General features: G+C 40.8%; 1 protein-coding gene across 1 annotated transcript; it reads left to right on the top strand.

Annotated features, from left to right (window-relative positions):
• The first annotated feature begins 696 nt into the window (after positions 1-696).
• wdr12 (WD repeat domain 12) lies at positions 697-19,687 on the top strand. The gene is made up of 13 exons (XM_003223543.4): positions 697-852; positions 3,013-3,107; positions 4,857-4,951; positions 5,090-5,196; positions 5,667-5,782; positions 7,699-7,853; positions 12,183-12,228; positions 13,843-13,934; positions 15,228-15,368; positions 15,470-15,575; positions 16,835-16,967; positions 18,080-18,152; positions 19,074-19,687. Exons 1-13 carry the CDS (start codon positions 812-814, stop codon positions 19,149-19,151), a joined length of 1,278 nt encoding a protein of 425 aa, XP_003223591.1. The 5' UTR covers positions 697-811; the 3' UTR covers positions 19,152-19,687.
• The last annotated feature ends 272 nt before the right edge of the window (positions 19,688-19,959 follow it).

Raw genomic sequence — 19,959 nt, 5'->3', positions numbered from 1 at the left:
GTGGCCTTCTGCAGCTGGCAGGTGGGGATTGGTTCAGCGCCAATTGTGCTTAAGTGCAGGCCAAGGTCTTTAGGCACTGCACCCAGTGTGCCGATCACCACTGGGACCAACTTGACTGACTTGTGTCAGAGTCTTTGTAATTTGATCTTTAAATCCTCATATCGTGTCAGCTTTTCCAATTGTTTTTCCTCAATCCTGCTGTTACCTGGAATTGCAACATCGACAATCCATACTTTGTTTTTTAATATGATTGTGAGGTCAGGAGTATTGTGTTCCAAAACCCTGTATTATTATTATTATTATTATTATTATTATTATTATTATTATTACTACTATTCCTATTATTACTATTATTATTAACATTGAGGCTGGGTGGCCATCTTTTAGGGGTGCTGTGCTTGTGCTTTCAGTGTACAGAGGCAGAAGGGGATTGGACTCAATGGCCCAAAGGGTCTCTGCCAATCCTCTTTTTATTATTATTATTATTATTTATTGCTCGGTGGCCAACTATAGTCCAGCCCTCCAATGGTCCGAAGGATTGTGAACTGGCCCCCCGTTTAAAAAGTTTGGGGACCCCTGGTTTAAAGCAACGCCTTCTGAAACACTGCTGAGCAGACCATCGACTCTTTGGGCGATCGATTGTCCCGCCTGGCGAGCATGAGTGACGGCAGAAGGAAGGCAGGAAAGTGAGAGGGAGTGTTCTTTCCCTTTAAGGGCAAGCATTATCAACCGGCTGCTGAGCTATCCATCGGTTCTTTGAGCCACGTGGGGCGAGAGCGGGGGTTACGGCTAAGCTCCATTGGCTGGAAGCATGGCGCAGCTTCAGGCTCGCTTCTTCACCGACGACCCCAAGTAAGTCAGGCAAGGCCTTCTTTGCCCATTGAACGCTTTGGGGTTTGACCCTGGGAGGAGGAGGTATAATGATTATGAAACCAACACTGAGATATTGGAAAATAGATGCAAGAAATCTACCCTGCAAGAAATCAGTGGAGTTTGAGACTGCTTTGGTTCAGTGCTAAAGGAGTTGTAGTTTGCGGGGGCACCAGCCCTCTTTGGCAGAGGAAGGCGCAAGGCCTTTGAAAACTATGACTTCCAGGTTTCCAAAGCAGTTTACAAAGCTATGATAGATTCCAATATCTGTATCATGGTGGTAATCTATATATATATATAAAAGAGTGATGGCATCACGGCAGCGGACAAAACAACAAAAGTAAACACCCCACAACCTTGAAAATTGACAGCACAAGCCCTCATCCATGCCTCTAGGTTGATACAACAAAAAGAAAAGAAAAATAAAGTCCTAATTAGAGGGAGAGGAATAATTGTTTTTATCCAATTTCTGCCAGAAGGCTAAGCTCCACTCACTTGGTCTCCTAGCAACCCACTCAGCCCAGGGAACCCTTTACCTTAACTACCACCAATTCCTCAATACTTTATTTCCCATACCACCATACTTCGCCACAGCAACGCGTGGCCGGGCTCAGCTAGTAATAATAATATAACTATTTATATTCCGCCCTATCTCCCCAAGGGGATTCAGGGCAGATCACAGTACACACATATGTGGCAAACTTTTGGACGACAGGACAGAACAGAACAGCATTCAGTGTCATTATCAGACATGACATATACAGACAGACAGTAGAGGTAATGGTGATGCTTTATACTAGGCCCATTGAAGAGGCACTAAAGTCTGTGTAGCATATTTGCATGGTTTAATGTCACATACTTGGGCCCCTTCTACTCTGCCATATAAAATCCAGACTGTCTGCTTTGAACTGGATTATATGGCAGTGTAGAAGGGGCCTTGCTTAACTGATAGCTTTCTAGGACTATTCCTACACTGCTATATCATCAGGATTATCAAAGCAGATAATTCACATGATCTGCTTTGAACTGGATTATATGTTTGAACTGCCATATAACCCTGTTCAAAGCAGATAATCTGGATTTTATATAGCAGTGTAAATGGGGCCTAGATTTTATGAATTAGGATTGAAAGATCGAGATTTTATTTATTTATTTACTACATTTATATCCTGCCCTTTTCACCCTAAAGGGGACTCAGAGCGGCTTACAAATTATATGTACATACAATATATTACATTTTTTAGCAGAGCACAATATTAGCATTATAAAAAGGTAAAGGTTTTCCCCTGACATTAAGTCCAGTCGTGTCCGACTCTGGGGGTTGGTGCTCATCTCCATTTCTAAGCCGAAGAGCTGGCGTTGTCCGTAGACACCTCCAAGGTCATGTGGCCGGCATGACTGCATGGCACGCCGTTACCTTCCCGCCGGAGCAGTACCTATTGATCTACTCACATTTGCATGTTTTTGAACTGCTAGGTTGGCAGGAGCTGGGGCTAACAGTGGGTGCTCATTCCGCTTCCAAGATTTGAACCTGGGACCTTTCGGTCTGCAAGTTCAGCAGCTCAGCGCTTTAACACACTGCGCCACCACCTATATTACCATATTGTACTATACCACTATAGTGAAATATTATTAGTAATATTACATGTAATATATAATATATAATTAATATTATTATATTGTATTATTATTAGCATTATATTGTATTACATTGTAATATTATTATCAATATTATTATATGTATATACAATATATTATATATTTATAATGTTACTAGCGTAGCATGTTATTGGGTGTGGAGCCCCCGGTGGCATAGTGGATTAAAGCCTTGTGACTTGAAGGTTGGGTTGCTGACCTGAAGGCTGCCAGTTCGAATCCCACCCAGGGAGAGTGTGGATGAGCTCACTCTATCAGCTCTAGCTCTATGCGGGGACATGAGAGAAGCCTCCCACAAGGATGATAAAAACATCAAAACATCCAGGCGTCCCCTGGGCAACATCCTTGCAGACAGCCAATTCTCTCACACCAGAAGCAACTTGCAGTTTCTCAAGTCGCTCCTGACACAGAAAAAAAAGTTATTGGGGGAGGGGCCCCAACTGATGTCACCTGATTCTAAAAATGCCATTGTTTTTTCCTCTGCAGGTACATAGTGGATGATGTTCCTTTCTCTGTCCCAGCTTCTTCTGAAGTTGCCGACCTCAGTAATGTTATCAACAAGTTGCTGGAAGCTAAAAATGGTATGTCTTGTTTGGTGAGAAGTGATTTCAGATGCTTTATCCATCACCACTGTTACTGATTTGATTCTAGCCCTCTTAGGAATATATAACATAGTACTAAGAACTTATCTAGGTTGCCTTGTTCCAGAAGCATTCTCTCCTGACAGGCATCCTCAGAGGTTGTGAGGTCTGTTGGAGACTAGGCAAGGGAGGTTTATATCTGTGGAAAATCCTGGTTGGGAGAAAGAACTCTTGTCTGTTGGAGGAAGGTGTGAATGTTGCAATTAATCACATTGATTGGCACTGAATAGCCTTGCAGCTCCAAAGCCTGGCTACTTCCTGCCTGTGGGAATCCTTAATTGGGAAGTGTTAGCTGGTCCTGATTGTTTCATGTCTGGATTTCCCATTTTCAGAGTGTTGTTCTTTATTTACTGTCCTGATCCATCAAAGAAACAGGGATCTTACCTGGACTGGTAAGGAATTCTGGACTGAGATTGCTAGTGTATGATTTTGATTTACAGTAAACTCATTTCTACTTGGATATTTTTTTTAAAGAAATTTTAAAAAGAGAACAGAAGATTAAAGTGATTAGATGGTTTCTGTTCAGGGTGATAAAAGTGCAATAAAACTGTCACCCAATATTTAGCTAATGTATTAAAAGATCTATTTTGTGCTAGAGATCATTTGGAAAGGAATTAAAGTTTTTTTGTTCTGTTTCAAAGAATGTGAAACATAGGCCCCTTCTACACTGCCATATAATCCAGATTATCAAAGCAGACAATCCACATTATCTGCTTTGAACTGGATTGTACACTTCCAGATAATCCGATTCAAAGCAGATAATCTGGATTTTATATGGCAATGTAGAAGGGGCCTGGGTGTAATAGAATAGAATAACTTACGTACAACGATATTAAATACCATCTCCAATCACATTATGTATGTAGAATGACAGAACAAAACATAATTTTGCATATGTCAGGTCTGCCTGTGATAAGTCAGTGGTTACTTTTGCCACAAGAGCAGAAAATAATTTCTATCTGGTCTTCAGACTTTCCTGGGATAAGGTCTGTTCTCATGATTGCTTCGCCAGAAAGAAAAAAAGAGCCAAAACTATAAAATATGCATTGTGCGGAAATGTTTAAAGTGTCATACAGTGGGGAGAAATGTTTTATTTTATTTTATACGTTGCTTTGAAAGTGAGATTTAAATGTGATTCATCAGTTAAGTTAACAAGGGAAGGAAAGCCTGAATCTTCTCCTTTAATAAAAATGGTTTATTGACATTTCAGTACACATTTTAAATATAAAATTTGATCTCTTGTTCAAGTTTGGTAATAGTAATAGTGTTTTACATTTGTAGAAGTATAACTGAAGGGAGGTTGTATTTATGGCCCCTTCCACACAGCTGAATAAAATCCCACATTGTCTGCTTTGAACTGGAATATATGGCAATGTGAACTCAGATAATCCAGTTCAAAGTAGGTATTGTGGGATTTTCTGCCTTGTATTCTGGGTTATAGGGCTGTGTGGAACGGCCCTACGTCATATTCGCTCCCTATTTAACAAGTATATTCAGGCCCCTTTCTACACTGCAATATAATCAGCTTTGAACTGAATTTTATGAGTCTACACTGCCATATAATCCAGGTCAGAGCAGATAATCTGGATTTTATATGGCAATGTAGAAGAGGTCTCGGAAAGAAATGACCTCTTTTGATTGTATGATGTAAGGTGTTCGACCTGACATTTGCTGTGCCTTTGTTTCCAGAGGGCCATAAATATGTGGAGTTTGACTTCCTTGTCAAGGGACAGTTCTTGCGTATGCCCCTGGTTAAACACATGGAAGTGGAGAACATCTCAACAGTAAGTCATCTGTGAAGGGGTTTGCATAGGGTGGCATGCTGGTAACCATATTCAAGTATCGCCAAACTTTCCCTCATCCTCTTCCACAGTTGAACTCTAAACATAATTTACTTTCTTGGTTTTTTTTTGCACCACTAGGAAGACGTAGTAGAAATCGAGTATGTAGAGAAATACACAGCACCGCAGCCGGAAGAATGCATGCTACATGATGATTGGATCAGTTCTATTGAAGCTACAGAGGAATGGTAACAAAAGCTTGTTCAATTGTTCTTAATTGTCTTTGCCATTTACTATCTGTTGGGTTCACCATCTTTCATTCCCTACATCAAGGTTTCAAACAGACAGGATACGGTTCTTTGAAACTTTGGCCCCTTCTACACTATCATATAAAATCCAGATTATCTGCTTTGAACTGGATTATATGGTAGTGTGGACTCATATAATCCAATTCAAAGCAGATCATGTGAATTATTTGCTTTGATAATCTGGATTATATGGCAGTGTAGAAGGGGCCTAAGAAGCAACTTACCAAGAAAAGTGAATGGTGTTGTTGTTATGTGCTTTAAAACAGTACTTTCTGAGTAATGTGGGGCAGGGAACTGAAAACTGTTTTTCCCCAGGGTTATGTAAATGCACCTGAAACATCTCAAATTGACAGAGGAGAGGCCAGTTTATGTGTACCGCCAACTATATTCTCTGCTTTTGAATTCCATAGGATCTTGTCTGGGTCCTATGATCAAACTTCTCGGATCTGGTCAGCAGAAGGCAAACCCATCATGACACTTGCTGGACACACAGACGTAGTGAAAGATGTAGCCTGGATAAAAAAGGGTGAGTAGATTTCACTTTTTAAAACTCTTGGGTTTAATTGATTCCACAGAAAGCTAGCTGACCTGTATTGTTTGGGTAACCAATTTATTGCACTATGTAACAAAAATTGAAAAATGTTTTGTTCTAGTTTGAAAGTATTATTTCCTGTTTAATTGTGCAGTTCTTACTTGTAGTGGTTACCAGAAATTTTGTTTTTGCAACTGCCACAAACTATGTTGTATTGGTTAAGACTTTATGAGATGTTCATTGAAAAATTAGAGCAAAATATGCTGCAGGATATCCCTCCCGCAAAAACAAATATTTTGCAGATTAATAAACCTTTTCCATGCTTTTATGATCGAACCAGTTAGAAAATGACATTTATAACCCAGGAACAAAAATCGTGTTACATAGTGTTACTGAACTCTAGTAATGTCTTTTAAGATACTGAGGGTCTTTGGCTCCTTTTACACTGCCATATGATCCAGATTATGAAAACAGATAATCCACATCTGCTTTGCACTGGATTATAGTAATAAAACTTTTATTTTTATTCCGCCCTCTCTCCCCAAAGGGACTCAGGGTAGATTGCAACAAAAGATGGCAAACATTCAATGCTAGATCCAATACGTAAACAGAAACATAAACAACTAGTTAATCTGCATTTAACATACTAAACTTTAAGCATAAATTATATAAACAACATTTAATATTCAATTAGAGTCATTATTAAAAGGTCATATAGCCAGTGTAGCCAGCGAGAGTCCACACTGCCATATAATCTAGTTCGAAGCAGATTATTTGGAATATATATGCCAGTGTAGGAGCCCCCAATGGCGCAGTGGTTGAAACCGCTGAGCTGTTGAACTTGCTGACTGAAAGGTCAGCGGTTCGAATCTGGGGAGCAGGGTGAGCTCCCGCTGGTAGCCCCAGTTTCTGCCAACCTAGCAGTTAGAAAACATGCATATGCAAGTAGATCAATAGGTACTACTTTGGCGGGAAGGTAACAGCGCTCCATATAGTCATGCCAGCCACATGACATAGGAGGTGTTTACAGACAATGCCGGCTCTTTGGCTTAGAAATGGAGATGAGTACCACCCCCGAGAATCGGAGACTACTAGACTTAATGTCAGGGGAAACCTTTACCATTACCTATGACAGTGTAAAAAGGGCCTTTGTTGTTGTTTTGCTGCAACAGATGAAGATGTCTCTTACAAAGAGATGTCAAACAAACGTAATCCTTCAGTCATCTTTGAAATTTCTACTTTATGGTTGTTTATGTAGCACTTTAAATTTGAAACAAGGATTTGTGTCCCATGTATATTTAACTCAGTCTTGCCCATGTGTCACTCATTCAAAAGGCATTTCTCATCCCATTCCCCATAACCCTCTCTCGATCTTTTGAAATTATTTCAGAGCCATTTCCTTGCCATAAATACATAAAAACGAAAAATCAGCAGAATCCCTCTCTCATACTTTGAGTACAAAACAGTAGATCTCAGCTTTGTTCCTTTAGATCAGTAATTCCCAACCTTTGGGCCTCCAGGTGTTTTGGACTTCAGCTCCCACAGTTCCTAACAGCTGGTAAACCGGCTGGGATTCCTGGGAGTTGTAGTCCAAAACACTTGGGAGGCCCAAAGGTTGGGAACGACTGCTTTAGATGTTTTTGCTCTGTATGCAGGCTGGGGCTTATATGGAGGACCGGAGGTGGAAAACCAGTCTAAAAGAATTTACTGTGCAAAAGGAAAAGAAAAATGATCAAAGATGGGCTCAAATACTTAATGCAATGGGATATTTTACCCTAGTGACTCACCCACTTAATAGCATTGGAAGAAGCCAAACCTGGTGGCGCTGGCCACTAGGCGGCACTGTGCCAGCTCTCAATAACACGGGCACCTTAGGAAATGACTCTGTGTTCTCTACCTGCCTTTCTCAGACAGCTTGTCATGTCTGCTACTCAGTGCTTCTATGGACCAAACTATCTTGCTGTGGGAGTGGAACGTGGAAAAAAACAAAACAAAGGCCCTTCACTGCTGTAGAGGACATGCCGGAAGTGTGGAATCAGTGGCTGTGGATGGCTCAAGAACTAAGGTAAGCTGCATGACAACTTACTGAAGAAGGCAGACAGGAGAAGGTGTTGCTGTTTGGTGTAAAAGGCTTTGATCCAGTTCTCAAATGCAGTATGACTCGCATATCATTGGGAGATACATTCCAGAAACCCACACCAGTGGATACCTGAAACAATAGGTAATCACAAACATAGTCTTTTGATTACATGATGTTAGAAAATTTGAAAAAACAACCTGTTCCTGAGAATGCCTGCCATAGATGTGGGCAAAATGTCAGGAGAGAATGCTTCTGGAACATGGCCATACAACCCGGAAAACACACAGCAACCCTGTGATTCTGGCCATGAAAGCCTTCGACAACACAATCTGTTCCTGGTTTGAAAGTGTTATTTCCTGTTTAATTGTGTGATCCTTACCTTAAAAGGAGGTGTTATACTCCAGAAACTTCATTTTTGTGGCTTCCAAAAACTATGTTGAATTGTTTGAGACTATGAGATATTCATTGAAAAACTGTGTTGCAGGATGTCCCACCCATTAAAACAATTTTTTTGCAGTTTAATCAACCTTTTTCATGTTTTATGATTGAACCAAATAGGAAATGACACTTATAACCCAGGAATAAAAATCATGTTACGTTACTTGGGCCAGAGGCATACTGTAGATTTGCAGTGTGCCCTTCCACACAGTCATATAACCCAGAATATCAAGGCAGATAATCCACAATATCCACACTGCCATATAATCCAGTTCAATGTGGATTTTATACAGCTGTGTGGAAGGGGCCCGAAAGAGGCTCACAAGCATTTCGGAGCAATTTTTTTTTAAGCATGGGTAAGTGAAACTGAGGAGCCTCCGGTGGCCCAGTGTGTTAAAGCACTGAGCTGCTGAACTTGCAGACCGAAAGGTCCCAGGTTCAAATCCCGGGAGTGGAGTGAGCGCCCGCTGTTAGCTCCAGCTTCTACCAACCTAGCAGTTCGAAAACATGCAAATGTGAGTAGATCAATAGGTACCGCTCTGGCGGGAAGATAACGGCGTTCCATGCAGTCATGCCGACCACATGACCTTGGAGGTGTCTATGGACAACGCCGGCTCTTCGGCTTAGAAATGGAGATGAGCACCAACCCCCAGAGTCGGACACGACGGGACTTAACGTCAGGGGAAACCTTTACTTACCTAAGTGAAACTGAATATCAAATCAATAGATAAGCAGGTTGTACTGTGTTAAAATTTCACTTTTAGTAAACCAGTGGATTGTGATGGCCCTGCAGTTTTCTCTTGTACTGCATTATCACCTAAAACCAGAGTTTGCAATGTTTCTGGACGACAACTCCCAGAATCCACCAGACAGCAGAACCATCCTGATGGAAATTTCTAGGAGATCTACTTGAAATATGCCTATTTAATGTTACATCATGGGACACCTTTCTTTGAATTTTGTATCTTCTCCAAGTATGGGACAAACTTTGATGAGCTGGCAGAACGAGGAAAGTACTTTAGAGTGTACCTTGCTGTGGCTCCCAGCCTTTTCTAGTTGTGACAGCAGCAAGTTTCTGGTTGTACTTTGTAATTTCCCTTGGATCACTTAATAGTTTACGGAAAAATAGGGAAAGTACAGGAGCTCTGGTGTGGGCTGGTCCATGAAGTCACAAAGAGTCGGGAGCGACTGAACGAATAACCAACAACAAAGGGAAAGTATGTTGAGAACTAATTTATATTTATTTTATATTTACATCCCTCCTGACTTCCATCATGTAGAGTGGCTGTTGTGCAGTTTCTGAGTCAGGGTGGGTTTGTGCAGAGAATGTGAGGGACAACAACATGCCATATTATAGCCAAAAATTGCAAATTTTCCATTCAAACGTGCAGTTTCTGGGATTTGTTGGGAGGAGGGGACATGTTTGAATATGATGAGTTGCTTTTGAATTCCTCCAGCTACAGTGATTGATCAGACTGAAAAGTTAGAAGTGACTTTAGAAACATTAGTTACAGGACAGGACTTTGGAAAGGGTCAGTGTAAAGCCTGGATGCTGGGAAATAAAGTCCCGAGGAGGACACACAATTTAAACCCTATTCTGGATATTCTGCCATCATATGTGGTGTTGATTGCTGAAGCACATTTATTTTTTAAAGATGACACCAATCTTATATTGAGGGGGTTATTGCTATTGTTGTTTAACTTCAAATCATTTCTGACATTTGGTGACCTAAGAAGAACCATCCAGTGATGCCAGGAAGTATTAGGAGTGGCATTTCTATGCCACCCACTTATAGTGGGTGTTTGTAATGTGTGTATGGAATAATTTTGCCTTTATGCTTGCCTCTTTAATACTTCCAGTTGTTTCCACTGCTAAGACAATCTCACCAGGCACAGCTTGCAAAGCCCAACTAGGGTGGGAAATGCCATAATGTCCAACACTGGGCATGTTTTATCGCTAGCTAAAGTGACAATGCTTGTTGAGGAATTTTGGAAGCATTCATGCCCAAAAAAATAAATTTAGCATCATGATAAGTCTGTACTTTTGGCACAAGGCAACTGCTAGTGGGGAGCTCCCCTGGATTCAGTTCAAATCTGGTTTGGGTTTAGACACTAGGCTTGATCGATCCATGAAAAATTTGATTCTAAACTCGTTTCAAAACTAGAGGGGGCAGTTTTTCGTTTTTGTTGCTAATAACGAATTTGGCCCCCAAAATTTTTCGAAATTAACGAAAATTCGTTATTTTCTAAATTAATTCGTTAATGGCGGACGCGCATGCGCGGTGGCCCAAAAACAGCCCGACTTAGGGGGCTCTCCCGCCCTCATTTTTTGAGTGATCTTCTTCAAACTTGGTACAGTGGTAGAACACATTTAACACTGATAGCTCACCAAAATGTGGAACGTTTCCCTTATCCTCTGATTTTTGGCAAATTTTCATAGCTTTTATAATAAACCATTTTTTAATAATTGCAGAAATCTGTTCCTGGTTTGAAAGTCTTATTTCCTGTTAAATTGGGTTGTCTTTACTGTGAAAGTCATTGTTCTACTTCAGAAACTTTGTTTTTGTGGCTGAAACTTTGTTAAATTGGTGTGTGTGTGATATATATTGTGTATATATATATATATATATATATATATATATATATATATATATATATATAGTCCCTGCTTGTGTGTGTGTGTGTGTGTGTGTGTGTGTGTGTGTGTGTGTGTGTGTGTAGGTAAAGGTAAAGGTATCCCTTGACGTTAAGTTCAGTCATGTCTGACTCTGGGGGTTGGTGCTCATCTCCATTTCTAAGCCCAAGAGCCAGTGTTGTCCATAGACACCTCCAAGGTCATGTGGCCGGCATGACTACATGGAGTGCCATTACCTTCCCAGAAACACCCAGAAAATGGGAATTCCAGACAGGAAACAATCAGGGCCAGCTAATACCTCCCAACAAAGGATTCCCCCAGGTAGGAAGCAGCCAGGCTTTGAAGCTGCAAGGCTATTCAATGCTAATCAAGGTGACCAATTGCAACATTCACACTTGCCTCCCACAGACAAGAGTTCTTTCTCCCACCCTGGACCTTCCACAGATATATAAACCCCACTTGCCTAGCTTCGCACAGACGTCAAAACCTCTATGTCTGCCACAGATGTGGGTGAAATGTCAGGAGAGAATGCTTCTGGCACATGGCCATATAGCCCGGAATACATACCACAACAGTGTGATCCCGGCCATGAAAGCTTTCGACAACACAACCACAGTATCCATTCAAGTTCATGTAGCGTGGTATGGACTGGAGACCTGTATTGGGGGGAGGGAGGGTGCGAATCTGGGCCCCTGGGAGCAGCCGAGGATGGGCCTGGCCCACACCCCCTCGCATCCCGGGCCTCTTCCTCCTCACCGCCGGGCCCCTCTCGGTCTCTCCAGGCCTGAGCTGAGGCGAGGCAGCGGCGGCGGCCATTTCCCCCCTCCGTCTTCCTCCTCCTCCTCGGCCTCCTTCCCCCTCGCCCCCTCCCATTGGCTGAGCCTCCCATTGGCTGAGGGGCAAAAGGAAAGGAGTTTGGGTGATTTGCAAAAGCTTTTTTTTCTTAACGAAAAAAACGAAGAAATAAGAAAAAACGGCCTCTCGCGATTCAAAACCGCGATACCCAGACGTGTGGACAACCAAGGTTCTATATTGCTTCAAAACAAACGAAAATAACGAATTAATAACGGGTAACGGGAAAATCGAATTATTTGAGCAAGCCTATTAGACACTGATTGGGCCCAGTCTAGTCCAAAGTAAAATTTTTGAGTCAAACTCATTCTCAATCAAGCTTAGGGAAAGCTGACTTTTCTCAAATGGTTGTGAAATTTCTGTTGAAAAGTGGCTTTTGTTTTTCCTAGTTTTGCAGTGGATCCTGGGATAAAATGCTGAAGATCTGGTCTGCAGGTATGGGTTTTGAACATTAAGTTACATGTATCAGCAATCCTTCTTTCCACAACAAGCCATTTAAAAAAAAAATCCAATTATCACAGGAACAAAAAGTGAGGGGAACAGGGGCACACATAGCAAAGCAAACACCACAGGGCTGTGAACCCTTCCCTATGTTATCCAAAGCTAAAACATATATATTTGTGGCTGGAGTTTCACGTAAAAATGTACCTGTTCCAACTTACAATCGAATTCAGCTTAAAAACAAACGTACAGGACCTATCTTTTTCGTAACTTGCCTAAAATTTTCAGCACCTACTTCTTTAGAGCTTTGATGTAATTGCATGACTCGATTCAAAAGGCATGTTATAAATCAGTATCTATGTAAATTGTAGTGATTCTGTTGGTATGATTCTAGTTGGGACTAGAAAGTTGATGTAGGTGATAAAACATCTAAATGGAATTGCTTATAGATCACAGTCAATTGTTTGAATCCCATCTGAGCTCCCATCTGTCAGCTCCAGCTTCCCATGCGGGGACATGAGAGAAGCCTCCCATTGGATGGTAAAACATCCAGGCATCCCCCAGGCAACGTCCTTGCAGATGGCCTTTGTTTTGGGTCCCTCCAGATGATGTAGATTATAATTTCTATCATTAATTTTTGGTCATATCGATTGTCTCTAATGCATGTTGTAGCTTAAATATCTGAACCCAGCTTTGGAAAGACTGTTTTTGCTTTTAATAAAATCTTGTTAGGACTTTACTTACAGAATACTTGGATTCTAAACACACACCATTGTGAAAACAAATTAATGTGATATTCAAATGTTCTTGGAAAAGCTTTTAGAAATGACAATACAAAGTAGAATTTGTTATTTCAGTGTCAGATTTGTTAGGAAAACAGACAATTTTTAAAATGTATTGCTTATATAACAACACAACAACAACACTTTATATTCCGCCCTATCTCCCCAAGGGGACTCAGGGCGGGTAACTGTTCACATACACGGCAAACATTCAATGCCATTTGGACAGACAGGACAGGACAGAACAGCATTCATTGCTATTATCAGACATATCACATATACAGACAGTCAGTAGAGGATATTAACATTTCCAGCTTCCGGCTTCATGAGAGTATGCTCAATTCTGGCCACAGGGGGAGCTGCCGCTTCCTCATCCACTGTGATGCCGAGTCCTTCTTGATGGTAGTACTTCCTCATGTTCTTTGCACGCTGCTGGCAGTTTTATGCTGTCATAAATTAAGTTAAATTAGCCTCCCCGCATTAAGCAGTACCTAGGATTTTCTACTCACAGACGCAGCTGTTTTCAAGCTGCTCAAGCTAGGCTAATTAATGGTCAGGAGCTCAACCCCGACCCGAGCTTTGAACCAACAACCTCTCGGTCAGTGGCGATTTATTGCTGCTGGCTACTAACCAGCTGCGCCACAGCCCAGCCTATATTTCATGAATTGCTTATATTTTTGTATTATTGCTTGTTGTAAGTCGCCCCGAGGTCCTTCGGGGAGAGGGGGTGGGGCATAAATAAAATGTATTATTAATGCAAAGATTCACTGTGCTAAGAGAATGGATTATTTAGATTATGGTTAATATAGTCTTAATTTGTTTTCAGTACCTACAGATGAAGAGGATGAAATGGAAACAGAGGAAGTAGCGAATAGACCAAGGAAAAAGCAGAAAACAGAGCAATTGGGACTGACAAGAGTAAGATAAAGCTAGAGCTAATAGAGTTACATTAGAATGGAGGGTATTACCCATAATATGTGTACTTATATTTGAGTAGCTGCTAGAGCACTGGTTCTCAACCTGGGGTCCCCAGGTGTTTTAGCCTCCAACTCCCAGAAATCCCAGCCAGTTTACCGGCTGTTAGGATTTCTGGGAGTTGAACGTCAAAAACATCTGGGCACCTCAGGTTGAGAACCACTGTGATAGAGCCTACTACTAATAGTTGCATCTATTATAGCATGTTATAGTATCCACTTCAGGGTCTCAGTAAATGCTAGTTTCGGCTGCCATCTTTGTTCCCTTCTACACTGCCATATAATACAGATTATCAAAGCAGACAATCCACATTATCTGCTTTGAACTGGATTATATGAGTCTACACTGCCATATGATCCAGTTCAAAGCAGATAATCTGGATTTTATATAGTAGCATAAAAGTGACCTTTGTTTCTCCAGAATTCATTGCCATGACATTACCATTATTTATTATTTATTTATTTATTTATTTACTACATTTATATCCCGCTCTTCTCACCCTGGAGGGGACTCAGAACGGCTTACAAATCAAATGTACATACAATATATTATTAGCATAGCACAATATAAGTATTAAATTACTATATTGTACTATATCATTATATGGTAATATTATTAGTAATATTACATTTCATATATAATGTATAATTAAAATTATACTAGTATAATAATAATATAAGCATATACAATATATTATTTATTTATAAATTATTGTATATTTTGTGTGTGTGTGTGTGTGTGTGTGTGTGTGTGTGTGTGTATGTAAAATTAGCATAGCATGTTGCTATGGCACAGGAGACAAGATGGAACTATTTTCCTGGCTTTCAGGTTGGTATGATGTCTTCCTGGCCCCCTGGTTCTTCACTCTGGTCCCAATAAATTATAGTTTATTGTGGGCAAGGAAACACAGTGACTGCTACAAAATAGGGGTTTTTACTCCTTAAACCTCATGAATCAGCACAGGAGAATACCCAAGATAGCCTGTTTTTTTTGGAAAAGTTAATTTTCAGCTACATTTTGGGGTGCAATCAGACAGCCTGTTGACTCTAGAGCTAAATAATATGGATAAACGGGAACACATCTGAAATTTGTAACGCAGTTCCACGCACACTGATCTGCAAGTAAATTGCAGTGAATGTGCATGTGAGTACAACTTTCACGGATGTAAATCTGCATCAGGAAAAAAAAGTATTTCCAATAACCCTATTGCCTCATCTTTTTATTTTTTATGTCCAGACTCCTATTACAACCCTCTCTGGTCATACAGAATCTGTTTCTTCTGTACTTTGGTCAGATACAGATGAAATATGCAGTGCTTCCTGGGACCACACAATTAAGATCTGGGATGTTGAAACAGGAGGCCTTAAATCCACTTTGGTGAGTGCGTTTGCCATTGGTTGACGCTCAGGTCTTTCACTTAACAGATTCCAAAAGAGAATTTGTATAAAATGCATATCTTTCCCTTTGTTGTTACACAGACTGGAAACAAAGTCTTTAATTCGATATCCTACTCGCCACTGTGTCAGCGTCTAGCCTCTGGGAGCACTGATAGACACATTCGTTTATGGGATCCTCGAACCAAAGGTCAGTCATGATGAGATGTGGTGAGAGAATTCTGACATGTTCCTCAAGTGCTGAAACATTTACTGAATTTTACTGGAATTTAATGAAAAGCTGTTCTGATAAGGCTTCCTAACCCAGAAAGCCAAAAAGTGATTCTATTCCCTACCTTTGCAAGCTTTATTTTCTACTGATTGCCTTTGATTCTGCATTTCCTGCATGCCAGGGGGTTGGACAAATGGCCCATGTGGCGTCTTCCAACTTTATTATTCTAGGACTTTAAGGTGTCCTTTCTTTTATTGTTATGCTTCATTTGTTTGCTTTTTTTCTTAAACTATTTCATTCCAGCTTCCAAAAGGAATCAGATGTTCCTCCTCGTGAATAGTCTAGCTGGGATGAAGTTTATGAGAGATCAGAAAAACAAAAGCAGATCTGCCGTAGCAGAATTTAGATTGCACCCCCCTCTTCTGGGTGAAATTGTGCTTTCTTTCCACCATGTTAGTCTAAATCCAAAGCCATTCTCAAAGATAGGCACCCTGTTTTATACAGTGGAACCTCGACTTAAGGGTGTCCCAACAAAGAGCATTTTGAGTTAAGAGCTATTACTCAGCCTGGTTTTGCTTTGACATACAGACATCATTTTGAGTTATGAGCTAATGCCGGGGAGAGCGCTTGTGTGAGAGTAGGGCTTCAAGGTAGCAGCCTCCGTGCCTCATGCTCTTGTCCGCTTTGGGAGATTGCTGTTCGCTTTGCTCTTGTCTGCTTTGAGGAACTTTTAGTTTATTTTGTTTTTTATTCCTGGTATGTTTGGCTTCATGAAGAGAGAGAGGGAGAGAGAGCAAGAGAGGGAGGCAGGCTGGAATGAGTCGAGTTTGAAGAAAATGATGCTTCTGCCACTTCACTTTGTGCTTCTTTGCCACAACCTTGTGCTTCTACCATTTTAAAGTTGATCTTTCTTTTCTTTTTTTGTTCCATGTGAATATGCATTTATACATTTTTAATTTAAAAACACACAACAAAAAAATGGCAGGGGGATTCGGGGCCCCAGAATGGATTAATAGCATTACAATGGGAAATTTGTTTTGAGTTAAGAGTTTGATTAAAGAATGAATTAAACAAGTCAAGGTGTCACTGTACTATACATTAACACGGTACAGTTTCCTGCTTTGAACTTGATATGTTGCCATTTGGCACAGTTGGCCAAAATATTAGCCTCCATTGATTTCTGTGTCTGACATGTGTTTCTCAAAGTTGGTTCATGAGCCTTCTTTGCACTGTTGCAGATGGCTCTTTGGTCCTCCTTTCCCTGACCTCGCATACTGGTTGGGTAACATGTGTGAAGTGGTCACCAACCCACGAACAACAGCTCATTTCGGGTTCTTTAGACAACGTTGTCAAACTCTGGGACACGAGAAGGTAAACTTACATCTCTTCTGTATTTACGTACTTGTTTAGACATGCCTTCAAGTTATTATATGACATGCAAACAGATATAATGCCAATTCAGGTGTTCAGAATGCCTAGGAAAATTGTGCCAGCCTTGAGACATGACTGGTTCATATGCCTCATTTTAATGTTTCTATCAGAATAACGGCGCTCCATACATTCATGCTGGCCACATGACCTTGGGGGTGTCTGTGGACAACGCTGGCTCTTCAGCTTAGAAATGGGAGATGAGCCCCAACCCGCAGAGTCAGACACAACTAGACTTAATGTCAGGGGAAAACTTTTACCTTTTATCAGAATTTTAGGTTTGACTCTGCAAGTGTTTTTAGCAAACTTGGCCTTAGTTTTATTTTATGTGGCACTTCGTTTCATCAGTGCTTCAAGATACACCATTTATGGTTAAAATGAAGAATGAGTGCTTATTTGCAGGATATTGAAACACATAGATAACTATGCATTGAATTTCAGAGTGAGGCTACATGTCCCTGTGGACCTAGTATGTAAATTATAAAGCGGGAAAAGGGAATTGGAGGAGCAACTTACCATAAAGCAGAGATGGACAAATTGTTGTCTTTGGACCCCATAGGCATGTTCCAATGTGCTGGGGGTGCGTGCCAGTCACTGCTTTTTGGCTATAACAAAGTGATTTTGAGGGAGTTTGACATGAAGCAGAAAAAGGGATTTGCAAGTAATTTTCTTTAATTTAGACCAGTGGTTTCCAACCTTTGGGCATCCAGGTGTTTAGGACTTCAACTCCCAGAAACCGCAGCCAGCTTACCAGCTGTTAGGAACTGTGGGAGCTGAAGTCCAAAACACCTGGAGGCCCAAAGGCTGGGAACCACTGATTTAGACAAATACTGCAAAAAGCTCCAATGTCTAAAACAGGGGTTTTGGGGTCTTTTAAAAGATGTTGGGAGCCTTTGGGAATTCCCAAGGAATCTTGTAAACTGCATAAGTATGGTCTGGGCACTACACTTTTCCCAGTTCTATTCTCCAAAAAATTCGATGGGTGGTTTCATCAACTTCATTACTTCTGTGTACTATGAGTAGAGTGACTGTTTCAAATATTTGTGTATCATCAGTTGCAAGGCTCCTCTCTACGACTTGGCGGCTCATGAAGACAAAGTCTTGTGCATCGAATGGACAGAAGCAGGGGTAAGAACTTCTGAAATTGATGGAAATGGCAGGCAAATGGGTGGATTGGGTAAAAAATAGGTAACCTGTATCTGACAGCCTCTTCCCTGAAGTGCAGCATGTGGGGTAAAAACAGCAGCAGCAGCAGCAAAAAAAAAATGCTCTGTTCCCCGCTATCCAGATCTGACCCCCTACAAATAAAAACTTTTCAAAATAACAAGTCCTCATTGAACACTTAGGAAAAATTCATGTCCCAGAGACACTACATAAAAGCTACACACTAATACTACAGCAAAAACACAAATCGTGGGCAAAACCTTGTTCCAGCAGATGCAGGGAAAGAATGTTCCTTCCTTTTTTCCCCATATTGGGGAAATAGTGAAATGACCACCTTTCCTTGTACTTATGAATTGACCCAAAGATTTAAAGTGTTATGGAAGATTTCATTATTTTCAAAATGCTACTCCTTTAGTGGTGCAGCGTGTTAAAGCGCTGAGCTGCTGAACTTGATAACCAAAACGTCACAGGTTTGAATCCAGGGAGCGGAATGAGCATCCGCTGTTAGCCTCAGCTTCTGCCAACCTAGCAGTTTGAAAACATGCAAATGTGAGATCATAGGTACCACTCCGGCGGGAAGATAACGGCGCTCCATGCAGTCATGCCAGCCACATGACCTTGGAGGTGTCTGTGGACAACGCTGGCTCTTCGGCTTACAAATAGAGATGAGCACCCCCCCCCCCACCCCCCACCCCCCCGAGTCGGACACGACTGAACTTAATGTCAGGGGAAAACCTTTACCTCTACCTTCTACTCCTTAAAAAAAACATGTTTTGAGATGTAATCATGTGCTTTATTATTTTTAGATTATTCTTGTTTGGATTTTTAAAAGCTTCTCCTTAAAAGTATCTTATTGTAATTAATTTTCTTCCTTTCACACTACAGTTGCTTTTGAGTGGTGGAGCAGACAACAAGCTATATTCCTACAGATATCAAGCAACCATCTCTGATGTTGGGGCATGAAAGCAAATAAACAGATGAGCCAACCGAGAACTTTTCTTCTGCTTGATAATATTGCAGCTTTTTGTACCACAGCTGTAGAAAATGCGCTATTTTACAGACTTAGAAATCATGTATTTAATCCAGATTTCACGCAAGTGGAACGTGCTTTCAAAGGTATCTACTGGAGGAATAGCTAGACCTGATTTTTGTTCATTTCCCCTTCACTTTAAAATGTTCCTCCGGATGGACAGACAGGCCCTCTGGAACAATGCGGTAGAGCGCTTGCGAGGAAAATCAGCGTAAATCCTTCCTTTTCTGTGTGCTTCTGTTCCACCTCTGTCTCTTCCCTAAACAGAATGGACTTTTGAAAGAAAGGACACGAACACAAAATGTGTGCATGTGCTTTTGTTCAAGACTATGTGTGTGGGAGGTAGGGTGATTATATTTGAAGCCCCTGTCCTATAATAACCATAAGAAAATGAGTCAATAGCTTGACACATTTGTGCTCTGCAGTATTTAAACATTGTGTAAAAGTTTATTAAAACGTTTTTATTTTGTCCAGGTGTTTTTGTTAAGTTAATGCTATTCCGCTTAACGGTTTCCATTACTTTCACCTGCAACCTGAGCTAATAGATATATATATATATATATATATATATATATATATATATATATATATGTATATGTATATGTGTATGTATGTATATGTATGTATGTGTGTATGTATGTGTATGTGTATGTGTATGTATGTATGTAATGGTCGACTTTGGGTCCAGTGAGATAAGTGTTAAGTAGTGTTATTCAACCTTGTCCTAATTCATGTACAACT

This window comes from Anolis carolinensis, chromosome 1 (genome assembly GCF_035594765.1).
Source record: "Anolis carolinensis isolate JA03-04 chromosome 1, rAnoCar3.1.pri, whole genome shotgun sequence".
In the NCBI taxonomy this organism is placed as follows: Eukaryota; Metazoa; Chordata; class Lepidosauria; order Squamata; family Dactyloidae; genus Anolis; species Anolis carolinensis.
The sequence above is the reverse complement of the archived record's forward strand: the minus strand, read 5'-3'. Positions and strand labels throughout refer to the sequence as shown.

Coding starts and splice junctions, on each gene's coding strand:
- wdr12 (XM_003223543.4), top strand. CDS start 812: ATGGCGCAGCTTCAGGCTCGCTTCTTCACCGACGACCCCAA. Junction 12,229..13,842: donor GCTGAAGATCTGGTCTGCAG/GTATGGGTTTTG, acceptor ATTTGTTTTCAG/TACCTACAGATGAAGAGGAT. Junction 15,369..15,469: donor GAGGCCTTAAATCCACTTTG/GTGAGTGCGTTT, acceptor GTTGTTACACAG/ACTGGAAACAAAGTCTTTAA.